General features: G+C 71.2%; 2 protein-coding genes across 3 annotated transcripts in view; both read right to left on the bottom strand.

The window, feature by feature from the left end:
- Positions 1–187, bottom strand: part of POLDIP3 (polymerase (DNA-directed), delta interacting protein 3) — a 13,717-nt gene extending 13,530 nt beyond the window's left edge. For both annotated transcript variants that reach the window (XM_004675618.2, XM_004675619.2), the window contains exon 1: positions 53–187. In XM_004675618.2, coding sequence (XP_004675675.1) covers positions 53–111 — 59 coding nt within the window. In that variant the 5' untranslated portion in view covers positions 112–187. The remainder of the gene's footprint in view (positions 1–52) is intronic.
- A 1,629-nt stretch (positions 188–1,816) lies between these two features.
- Positions 1,817–10,676, bottom strand: LOC101635578 (NADH-cytochrome b5 reductase 3). Its single transcript, XM_004675617.2, has 8 exons — positions 10,545–10,676; positions 8,474–8,546; positions 8,128–8,234; positions 7,040–7,169; positions 6,557–6,640; positions 6,307–6,392; positions 3,985–4,084; positions 1,817–2,788 (listed from the first exon to the last, which is right to left on the bottom strand). The coding sequence occupies exons 1-8, from the start codon at positions 10,626–10,628 to the stop codon at positions 2,616–2,618; spliced, it is 837 nt and encodes a 278-aa protein (XP_004675674.1). The 5' UTR covers positions 10,629–10,676; the 3' UTR covers positions 1,817–2,615.
- Between the last annotated feature and the right edge of the window lie 245 nt (positions 10,677–10,921).

The raw sequence follows: 10,921 nt of genomic DNA, 5'->3' as shown, positions 1-10,921 counted from the left end.
AGCCCCACTAGGCCGCGGGCGCTGAACCCCGAAAGGAGAAAGGGCCGCTCACCGCCCCTTCGCCGCGGCCCCGCGCTTCCGGATGAGCTCGTCCAGGGAGATGTCCGCCATCTTGCGCCGCCGAGCGAGCCGCCAGCCGCTGAGACTCGCTCAGCCCTCGAGTCCGCCCCTTCGGCCGCTACCGAGAGACGAGCTACTTCCGGCGTACGGCTGACGAACTCTCGCGACAACTCGGACAGGCGAGGGCCGGAAAGGGCAGGGGCGCTCCCCGTGAGCCTTCGCGAGGCCGCCTGCTTATCTGCATACGGCGGATCGGCGCCCTGCCTGTCCCTTTTTCTCTTTAAACGAATAAGTGAAACAAAAATAGACATAAAAAATTAATGGAGGGCTAATACCAAGGTCAAAGAAGGAGGTCTGTTTATTTAGTGGGGCGCTCCGCTACTCACCGTATGGTTAATGAGAATGGGATTTATTACCAAGGGAGTTGCGGATTGCCTGCTTTATGCCTTAAACTTATGAGTAAGGAAAATAACGATTCGGGGTGACGCCCGGATCCTCACTGCTAATGTGAGACGAATTTTTGAGCGGGTAAAGGTTGCCCCTAAGGTGACCCGCCTACTTTGCGGGATGCCTGGGAGCTGCGATCTGCCCGACCCCTTACTACGAAAGGACAGACGGGCGGGGTCGAGCGTCCTTCCCCACGGCGCCTCCGCTGGCCTCGCGGTCGTCGGTACTGAGGTTCCAGGAGCCCCGAAACTGGCTGTCTCGCGCCGTCGGCCGTCCTGCAGGGATCCGTGCCGCTCGGCGCCCATTAGCATCTGGCTGCGGAGACCTGGCCTGAAGCGCGCAGCCGGCGGGCCTGCGCCGGGCGCTGGGCGCTGGGGTCCGGCAGCGGGGCCCCGCCCCCTTCCTGAAGGGGACCTCCACGTCCGCCTGGGGCGGGCGGCCGCCTGCCAGAATCCGGAATCCGGGGACACTGGCTGTCGGGGCGGCCCTGCCCAGAGCGCAGTGGGGACCCGTTGGCTGCCCAGGGGTCAGCACGCCCGGGTGCTCCGCGCCCGGCCCCTCCCGGCCCCGGCTCTGGCACTGGGGGTACGGGGCCGTCGGGTGCGCAGGCGGCCCTACGCTGGCTGGGACACGCCCCGCCGTGGGGACTCTGGGGGGCACCCCGAGGCGGCCCCTCAGCCGCCTGCAAGGGGCGTCTGTAAACTTCCGGCTGTCGCGCCCCTGACGGCCCGTTGCCCTGGGCAGCCCGCGGGCGCACAGGCCGACCCGGCCGGCTGCTGGGTGCCAGGCCCCGAGGCGGCGGCAGGCGCGACCCGGAGAGCGCAGCTGCGGCCAGGCCCGGTTCCGGTCCCGCCCTCACTCCGGGGGCGCTGGGGCCCCAGCACCCTCCCAGCCCCCCGGCCAGGTCCCGCCTCCGGCTGGCCGCCCGCTTTCCGGGGAACTTGGGGCTCAGGACGCCTCCCACCCTCGCAGGGCCAGGGGGCCGGGAGGCACAGCCCCGCCACGGCCCACAGAGGCCCGCAGCACCCCCAGCTGGGCGGCGGGAGGCGGGGCAGGCGCCCCGGGCCCACACCCCGCCCAGGCAGGCCGCGGTTCCAGCACATCTACTCGAGGAACCAGGCAGGGCGCCGTCACGGTGCAAGCCCGCAGGCCGGGAACGGCCCCACTGGGGCGCTGGCGCTGGCGCGCGGCCTGCTGGCTGCATGCGGCTTTTCCCGCCCTCCCCTCCCGGGACACACAAAAGGAAATGAAGGCGCGCCTTGGGGAGCCCCTCCTCCCGGCCCCCCAGACCAAGGAGCAGCAGCCGAGACAAAATGAGCGAGGTTTACTCCAGTGCTGTTTCTGCGCATAAATGACTGGACAAGCCGCTATGCAGGAGGCTGCCACCACGCCCTCAGGCAGCCGGCAGCAGCTAGCGGGGCTCCCGCCTGCCCGAGCCCCCTCGCAGGGGGGGTCTGGAGCAGGAACAAACAGACCTGGGCTTCGCCCTGCCCGCGGCGCTGGCTGGACCACCTGTCCGGCAGGCGCCCACAGCGCGCCCGCCGGAATGCCTGGGTGTGCGGGGAAGCACGGCGGTTTCCTGGGGCCTGTGCGCCGACTGGGGCCCCTCACTGTCCCCCTCCCCCCGCAGTGGGGGAGAGCCAGGCTGCCTGAGGCTGGACAGGCCCCCAGCAGCCCGTCCAGAGGACGCTCCCGCGCACAGTGGAGGCGCTGCGGCGGGCTGTGGCCCTGAGTGGCAGAAGGGGAGCAGGGGGGTCCCCCGTTGGTGGCAGTTCTGGGCTGCTGGTGCGTGTTATTTCCAGACCGTGGTCCACTCAGGAGGGGCGTGGAGTCCGGTGCTGGCGGCCATGGCCCAGTAGTGTGGGGGTGGGGGAGGGGAGGCCGGGCTGGGTCAAGGCAACTGGACAAGATCAGGCCAGGCAGGGGCCTGCCCAGAGGCGCGGGCGACGTGGCCCACCACACAGAACCCCAAATGCCCCGCGGGGGCCAGCCCAGTGGGGCACAACCCAGGGCTTGCGCAGGCCTGGCGGGCCCAGGACCACGAGAGCGTGGGGACGGTGGTGCAGGCGAAGGGCAGGCACGGGCGAGCGGGCGGCGCGGCCGGGCCCTCAGAAGGTGAAGCAGCACTCCTTGGGGTGGCCCACGCGGTCCAGGTTGGGCAGGCAGGCGTACTGGATCATGGGCGGCGGGCCGCACATCAGCACCAGCGGCTGCTCCTCGGGAGAGGGGAGGTGGTCCCGGATCATCTGCTCGTTCACGAAGCCCTCGCTGTAGTCCCAGGCTGCGGTGGGGGAGACCGGTGAGTGAGCCGCTGCCTGCCGACGTCCTCCACGCCCTCCGGCCCCGCAGAGGCCTCTGGGCAGCGGCGAACTGCCCCTGGGCCCTGCCCGGTGTGCGAAGCCTCTCGTTTCCACGCACACCCACGTGACCCCAGAATCACGGAGGCAGACCGGGAGGGGTCCTGATCCCATCTGTAGGAGCGAGGCCCAGAGGACCAGGAGCCGGGTGCCCAGCCGGCGGCCAGCCCCAAGCCGGTCAGGGCGGCAGCCTCTGCGGCCCCTCCACAGCCACTGAATGAGGCTCCCAGCAGAGCCTGGCGCCCAAGGAGGCACGTCCGGGCCCCAGAGCTGTGTCCCCAGTGCCGGACAGCGCAGTCCCAACAGATGTGCCCCAAAAAGCCGTCCAGGAGCTGAGCACAGCAAGGCCGGGGCACAGGAAGCTCCCGACTGCAGGGGCAGAAGTGTCCTTCCGCCAAACCCGCCTTCGTTTCCCCTCTTCAGAGGCGTGGCAGGACCCCTTCAGTGTTTTCTTCACCGAGGCAGCACCCCGGCCTGAGCCCCGACCCTCACCACCAAGCGCCTGCCCAGCTCTGGGTCTCACTGACCGCTGGCTACTGTGCTCTGTGGCTTGCTAATAACCCGTGTGCAGCTCACTCCGCCCCAGCACCAGGTCTGGGCGGGCTCGAGAGTGCGCAGGCCCAGGGCCGACCGGGAGGGCTGGCCCAGGACAGCCCGGCCCGCCAGAGGCCTCGGAACAAACACAGGTGCCCGGGGCCCCGGCCTGGCCCTCAGCCCCGGACCGCGACCCGGCCACATCAACCCGGGAGGCTGCTGGCAGGGCCGGGCCAGAGGACCCAGGTGCTGGGCGCAGCAACTCCGCCCCCCAGGGCTGCTGATGGGGAGGAAATGGGCGCAAAGTGCCCTAGGCACAGCCTGCACTGAGGCGCCGGCCTGCCGGGAGCTCTGCCCTGAGTGAGCCCCAACACGGCAGAACCCCAGCCCTCTTCGTCCGGAGGCGCCGCAAAGGGGCCCAGGGACAGATGCGGCTGGGGGCAGGGGCGTGAGGTGACCCTCGGTGACCTGCAGCCAAGTCACGGGCGCCATGCCCCGCGGGCCCTTGCTGCACCGGTGGGCAGACGGGGTGAGAACCCCCGGGGCCTCAGCGCGGGAGGCCTGGCGGCGCGGGCCCCTCGCTCACCTTCGGGGGCTCTGTCCACCGTGTACCAGAGCTTGAAGCGCGCGGAGTGCTCGTTCCTCAGCTCCTCCAGCTCGGGCCGCAGCAGGATGTCCTTCTCAGTCTGCGGGGCGGGCGGCGGTCAGGGGGCAGCAGCCCACGGCGCTCACACCGCCCGCCCGGGGGCCGCCGAGCCCAGGCCAGCGTCCGCTCCTCGCCCCAACCCTGCATCTGCCGGGGCTACCGGAGCGCAAAGGGGCGCAGGGCTGAGGGGCCGGCAGTGGCAGGCGGAGGAGAGGTGCCCCACCGGTAGTGGGCCCCACTGCCCAGAGCCCCCCCACGCAGGCCCGCGCACCCCAGCGCTCAGGCTGCACATCCAGAGACCAGGGTCCCCAACTCACACGCCCACACACGGCCTTCCCTCGCAGGCCTACAGCTCCCCGGGCGACGCCCCTCCGCGGCCGCCTCCCAGGAAGCCTCCCAGACCCAGAGGACGCCGGCCACCTCCTGGCCTCTCCGCCAGACGCAGGCCTCGCCCGGGGCTAGCAGGGCACTGGCCACGCACACACGGAGCCCTGGCTGGGGAGCGAGGGCCCCGCCCCGCTCAGCACCGGGCAGCGCTCAGCACCGGGCAGCGCTCAGCACCGGGCAGCGCTCACCCCTCACCACCCAGGGTGCCCAACACGCGGCCAGGCCGCCAGGGGGCGCTGTGGGCAGGAGGCAGAGGGCGGCGGCCGCCAGCTGGGTCCCCACCCCCGCCCTGCCCGCAAGGGCCCTGGGCACTCCTCCCGGCTCCCTGCCCTGAAATGGGCCACTGGCCGGGGTGGGGACACCTGCGCCCAACCAGGACAGGGTGGCCGTCCCTCTCCCACTCTGAGCGCTGAGGGCCCCACCCCCCACCCCCGAAGGTCAAGGTCAGGGCCAGGCTTGGGCTGAAACACAGAAGGGGAGAAAAAGCCCCTGAAACGGGACACGGGGGCTGCCGGCCTCAGGAGGCCCCACCCCGCGCCTGCGCTCCTCGGCCTCTCAGGGAACCAGGTCGGCCCCTGCGGCCTCCTGCCAGGCCTGTCCCAGGCGAGAACACGCCCCAGGCTCCCGGCGCGGGGTGGACTCCGGTGCAGAGGGCCAGGCCAGCCCTCCAGCTCACCCCGCGGCCAAGCGTCCAGGCTGCCGCCCCGCCCTCGCCTCACGGAGCGCACGGCCTGTCACGGCTCGGCGGCCGCAGGCCAGGGTCCCCAGGCCGTGAGGCCCTGCCTGCGGGTCTGTTTGTGTGCAGCGCTGCACGGCTCGCCCGGCCGAGCCCTCGACGCCTCGGGTCGTGCAAGGCGATCCCCCTGGCCGAGGCCGGTGTGGAGCCCACGGCTCCCCGACTCCGGGACCGTCCTCAGCCCATCGCCTCCGGCCCATCAGCGCCCATCTCCGACCTGGGGTCCCAGTCACGGCCACGTGTGCTCCCGGGGTCCTGTGTCTCCACCACGTCGGGTGGGAGCCGGCTCGCACACGGATGAAGACAAGGAGGGGGCCCCGGTCAGGGCGGGCACTGGCGTCCCCGCCGGGGAAGGGGCTGTGGCCTGACTGAGCCAGTGGCCGTGCGGGGGAGGGGGCCGCCCTCCTCTCAGCTCTGGCGAAGCTCCCAGGGCCTGCGGGGCGCGCGGCCCACCCGCCTCAGACCAGGCTCCACCAGGACCGCCGAGGGGAGACACGCTGCTCTCTACGCGACTGGCGTCGTCGCTTCCTGTGACCCAGGCCATCAGGTCCTCTGGGGGCTCCCCGTGCAGAGCCACAGCGGCCACCGCCCGGCTGCCCCGAGAGGCCCGCGCCCAGCAGCTGGGGGAGTGTCTGGCTCTTCCCACTCATCGGGCCGGGTCGAGGCCACCTCAGCCAGCTCAGAGCAGCTTTCTGCAGCTCGGGGGGCTGGGGGTGGTGGCAGGAGCCTCGGAGGAGCACCCCCCCGGGTCTGGGCTCAGTTTCCTCACAGGGGGACGCTGCAGGCCAGGGCCAGGTGGCCCCGGGCCAGGCGGACCGAATCGCATGCGGGCGGCGCAGCGGGCCTGGGCCTGGCCCTCCGAGATCCGCGTATTCCGTCCTGAATCACTGACCGAGGCGCCCTCGGCGGCCGAGTGACTGCCGAGCCACGCAGCAGGCCGGGGCCGGTGGGGGGCGGGAGGACACGTCCGCCTCGCACCTGCCACCCGGGCCGTGTCCCCCCGAGGGGGGCCGTGGGTGCTCTGGACGGGGCCCGCGCCCTGACCGCTCAAGACGCAGCTGCCGCCTCCAGCCCAAGCGGCGTGAGAGCCACTCCCCAGGCCGCGGGGACCCCGGGCGGGCACCGGGAGGCCCACTGACCTGGTTGGCAAAGATCAGGTGGCACACGGTGGGGTCCTGCGGGTCCTTCATGATGGCGCGGATCACCTGCAGCATCGGGGTGATGCCTGCAAGAAGCGGCCCCACAGGCCGGTGACGCCGGCTGTGCCACACACAGGGCAGGCAGGCGCAGGGCCAGGGGCCAGGCCCCCCCAGGCAGCTCCCTGTCCTCGCCTGCCCCAAGGCCTGACGGGACCGGGCTCCCAGGGACGGGGTGCCAGGGCCCACGTACCGGTTCCACCCGCGATCATGCCCACGGACTTCACGGTCCTGACCACGGGGCTGGACTTCTTGTCCGGACGGATGGCGAACTTCCCTGGGGAGAGAGGAGGTGAGCCCGGCACTCACCGTGCTGTGCTGGGGGTCAGCGGGCTGGGGACCGGCTGGGGCCCAGGGTGCAAGCAGAGGGTCAGGGCAGGCGAGGGGCAGGAGCGGGTGCCCCAGAACCTCCCCGAGTGCCGAAGGGGCACAGAGGGCTGGGGAGCGGTGGGGGCGCCCGGCCGAGCCCTCGGCTCATTTCTTTTCAGATGTGGTGACCCGCACACGGCGGGGCCGTGGCCTGGACGTGGCTCAAGAGGCGGCCAGCTGCCAGCCCGGCACTGGTCCTCTTCTGCTGGATCAGCAGGGGGAACCGAGGCCCCAGCGGGGCGAGAGCACGTCCTGCGAGGGTCACCTGCCCAGACGCGGGCCCTGCCCGGGGCCGTGGTGCAGTCACCTTTGCCCTGGTAGACCAGCAGCCCGTTGGGGCCCCGGAAGTCGATGGTGTCTCCGATCTTCATGCTCTCCAGGTACTGGGACATCTTCCCTCCGGCGGGAAACTTGGGGTGGGTGTCTTTGAAGTAGACCTGCAGGACACCGCCATCCTCAGCCCCCAGCCTGCAGGGCTTCGGGGGCGCTCTGGGCCACGGGGAGAGGTCTGTTCTGGGGTTGCTCTCTGACACGTGGTGGCCCCCACAGAGCGCCTCCGCCCACCAAAGCTTCCCAGCCAAGTCCCACCGCGGGGCCTGCGCTCCTCCTGCCCCTTGGGGCAAGGCCAGCCCTGCTCAGGGCCAGGGCCACCTGGAGAGTGCTGGTGGCCGGCGCAGTGGGGGCTGTCGGCGCCAGGACGCGGCGACACCTGGCGGAGCTCAGCCTTTCCATTTGTTCCACCATAAAAACGACTTCCTCCCGCGCCCCGTGGGACTTCGGCCTTGGAAAAGGACGTTACCGCCCAGGGATGAGACGGGGGACAGCGGGCAGCTCGGCCAGCCCAGCCCTGAGAGGGGACGGTGTGCGAAGGCTGGCCGAGCTGGGCGGCCGGTGGGTGGGGGGTGGAAAGGGCTGCGGCCTGGGGTGGGGGGAGCGGCAGAGAGGGGCTTGTGCCCGGACCCTCTTTCCTCCAGCGCCGGCGGAGAGGCCACGGGGAATCCCACCGTGCCGGTGACCCCGCCTGAGTGGCTCCGGACAGGCCCCACACCCACTGGGACCTCAAGGGCCTTCTGACGCCCCCCGCAGTGCTTCAGCTCTGACCGCGGGGCCTTGGCACCTCAGAGCCACATCCCCTCCCCCGCCCGCTGCTTTCTTAGCTGCCAGCTCTCACCTCCCTGCCGCCTCCCCAGCGGCTCTGCCAGCCGCCCCACCCCGCCCTGGGCCCGCTCGAGGCACTCAGCCTGGACGGTGGGACCGTGAGCCACACGCCGGCAGGCCGGCCGCCTGGCGCTCCTGCTCTGCAGGCCGCCCACCCTCAGGAAACACTGGGCCGCAGCCCCGCCCGCCGCCCTCTGCTGAGCCCCGACGCTGGCTCAGCGCTGGCCGAGGCCTCACCTTGACCACCAGGTCCACAAAGCCCTTGTCGTCATCGCTGGAAACGGGCGTGTAAGGCCGAATGACAAGGTTTCCGTCCACTCGGGCGGAGAGGTAGATGTGCTGGCCTGGAGGGCAGGGCAGTGACCCTGACGGCCCTGGGGACCCACCGGGCCTTGCCAACCCGCCGCCCTGCCAGCAGGCAGTCAAGCCAGACCCCTCGGGACCGTCAGGCCCCAGCCTCCCACTGCCACCCGACCCCAATTCTGACACCCAATGTGGCTGTCGCCTCCTCCCTGAAGCTCCCTTGCTCCCCTGCATCGGGGTGAAGCACCAGGTGCCCACCAGCCCCGTCGGGCCCACTCACCGACGGGGAGGCCCAGGACGTGCTGGGGCGAGGGCAGGGCGAAGCGGAACCGCCGGGTGTCGTGGCTGATGGTCTGCAAAGAGGCCGAGCTTCGGGGGGCTGCCCAGCCTCAGAACCCCCGCCGCTCCGGCAGCCCCCGCAAGTGGGAAGGATCCACGTATGGACGTGGACACGCCCACGCCTGTGCCGGGGAGGAGGGGAGGGCACCCCAGAGGCCCCTGTCCTCGCTGGCCCGAGGGCAGTGACCCAGCCAGGGACAGAGCAAGGTGGTCAGAGCGGGGAGGAGCTTGGGGCCCCAAAGGGAGACCATCAGATGGCCCCCAGGGCTCCAGGGCTGCGAGGGAGGACCTCACCCCCGGCATCTGGCCCAGCTGCATCCTGGAGTGGACACCACGGCCGGGTGCCCGGCCTGAGGAGCCGGGGAGCCCCGCCCTAGGCCCTGAGAAGCCGCGCCTGCAGGCAGGTCAGGCTGCAGCCCAAAGCCAGGCGTCCAGCCAGCAGGGGCGGGGCCCAGCCCAGGGTGGGGCAGGCTGGGCTGAGGAAGCAGACAGGGAGCAGCGCTCCGAGGCAGGGAGGGCCGGCAGGGAGTCCGGGCCAGAGGTGGAACGGAACCAGGCTCGGCCGCGCAGGAGGCAGGCAGCCGCCAAGCACTGGCCATGCACGCGGCCGGCGGCCAGCAGGCCCACCGCAGGACGGGGTGTTCTCGGGGGCCACAGCGTTCTCCGAAGGGACAGAGGGGTGCGCTGAACGCGGCTGAAGGGTGGGGCAGGCTGAAGGCGGGAGGCCCGGTCCAGCAGAGCGGTGCGGAGCTGCCCTCACCCAGCGGGCGGCTGCCGCGCCTCTCCGGGAACCTTTGCTCCCTGGGCAAAGGGAGCCCGAGGTCTCTTGGGGCAGATTCAGGGCTGTCGACTGTCCTGAGGATCAAAGTCAGAGAGCCACGGGCCAGACCACTTGCAGGAGAGGAACAGCAGTGCAGGGAAGACACGGACACCACGGCACGGACAGGCCCAGCAGTGGCGCTCAGAGCGCGGCGCCCTGCGGGTGAGCCCGGCACAGCGGCAGAGCAGAAGCGTCCAAAAGCAGGTGGGCCTGTGTCCCCGCAAAGCCACCACGTTGGGGGGCGGCAGGTGCCAGGACACTGGCCTCTGGCTCAAAGGTTCCGGCAGGTGGCCGGGGCAGCCCCGTGACCCACATGGGCAGCTTTGGGGTAGACGTGGTCAGGCTGGAGGACCCCGTGGCGAGAAAATCAGTTTATTCAGAAATGGCACGTGCGCACATGAACCCCCACTTGTCACGCGCACGCGCGCGGCACCCCAGAAGGCTCACTCCAGCCGGGAGGGCGCCACGTTCGGTGGCCCCCCGGGGGGCGCTCGGGCTTCAAACATGAAATCGTGGTGACTTCGGGAACGGAGCCGCAGAGGAGGGTGTTGTTTTTTATGAGAGGGAGCGAGGGTTTCATTTTGACAATCAGGAACAGGGTGGTGCACACCTGTCTGTGTACCTATTTCTGCGCTTTCCACCGAAGAGGAAATTTTAAAAAGGGAAAGATTCAAAACACGACGGCTGCGTTTAGTCAGAAGACGACGTAGCAGGCGCGAAGGTCCGTGGAGGGCCCGCGATCCTCACGCGGGAGGTGAGGGCGTGGGGCTGGGCGCGGGGTGGGGAGCCTCTCTGGGCTCTCTGCATCTCCCGTGTCGCTGCCACACCCCACCCGAGGCAAGCCCGGAGGGGGCAGCGGGGGGGCAGCTCCGGGAGGCCTCAATCCGCACGCCGAGGCCAACTGCAGGCTGGCGGCAGGCGTCTGCACCCACGCGCAAGCCGTGTCTGGCCCCAGGCCCCAGGGGTGGGCTGGCAGCACAGGGCCCCACGAGGGGAGGCTGGGGTCCCGGGCACCCCCCGAGAGACCCCACTGCTCTGCCACCCGCGGGAGGCTGAGGCCAGGGGAGGGCCCGCGGCCCACTGGCTCACATCCCCGCCGCGGTGAGCCCCTCGCTGCCGTCCGCCGGCGGGCGGGGGCAGGACCTGCCTCGGCGGCCCTGCAGAGCCGCCAGCCCCAGCGGCCCCAGCACACCTCTCTGTCGATGAGCCGCAGCGGGTACTTGACGTCCGGGCTCTCGAGGGTGATGGCCGGGGCGGAGCGCTGAAACAGCTTCATGAGCAGGCTGTACAGGAACCAGACCGGGGAAAGGGCCACCTGGCCCAGCTGCAACGGCAGGGACAGGCCGAGCGGTCAGCACCGGCGGGGGGCGGGGGCTCCGGCTCCTCCCGGACACGGGGCCGCGGACCGCCGTCCACCCTCACGGCCCGCCCCACCTCCGCCCCGCAAGCCCAGCCGGCGCCCACCTGGCTCCGCCCCAAGAGGCCGCAGCGCCACACTGGGACCCAATGCTCCGTCTTCTGTGCCCACTCCCAGGAGAGGACAGGTCTGGGCAAGGTCCCTGAGGAGCA

Source organism: Condylura cristata, unplaced genomic scaffold (assembly GCF_000260355.1).
Source record: "Condylura cristata isolate star-nosed mole 26May11 unplaced genomic scaffold, ConCri1.0 scaffold00004, whole genome shotgun sequence".
In the NCBI taxonomy this organism is placed as follows: domain Eukaryota; kingdom Metazoa; phylum Chordata; class Mammalia; order Eulipotyphla; family Talpidae; genus Condylura; species Condylura cristata.
Note: the sequence above shows the minus strand (reverse complement) of the source record. Positions and strands in the feature narration are given on the sequence as shown.

Excerpts from the sequence above, each read along its gene's own strand:
- LOC101635578 (XM_004675617.2), bottom strand. The coding sequence starts at position 10,628 with ATGAAGCTGTTTCAGCGCTCCGCCCCGGCCATCACCCTCGAGAGCCCG. Across the intron at positions 8,547-10,544 it reads TGCGGCTCATCGACAGAGAG|ACCATCAGCCACGACACCCG; the intron begins GTGTGCTGGGGC and ends GCCTCTTTGCAG. Across the intron at positions 2,789-3,984 it reads GGTGGACAGAGCCCCCGAAG|CCTGGGACTACAGCGAGGGC; the intron begins GTGAGCGAGGGG and ends CCCCCACCGCAG.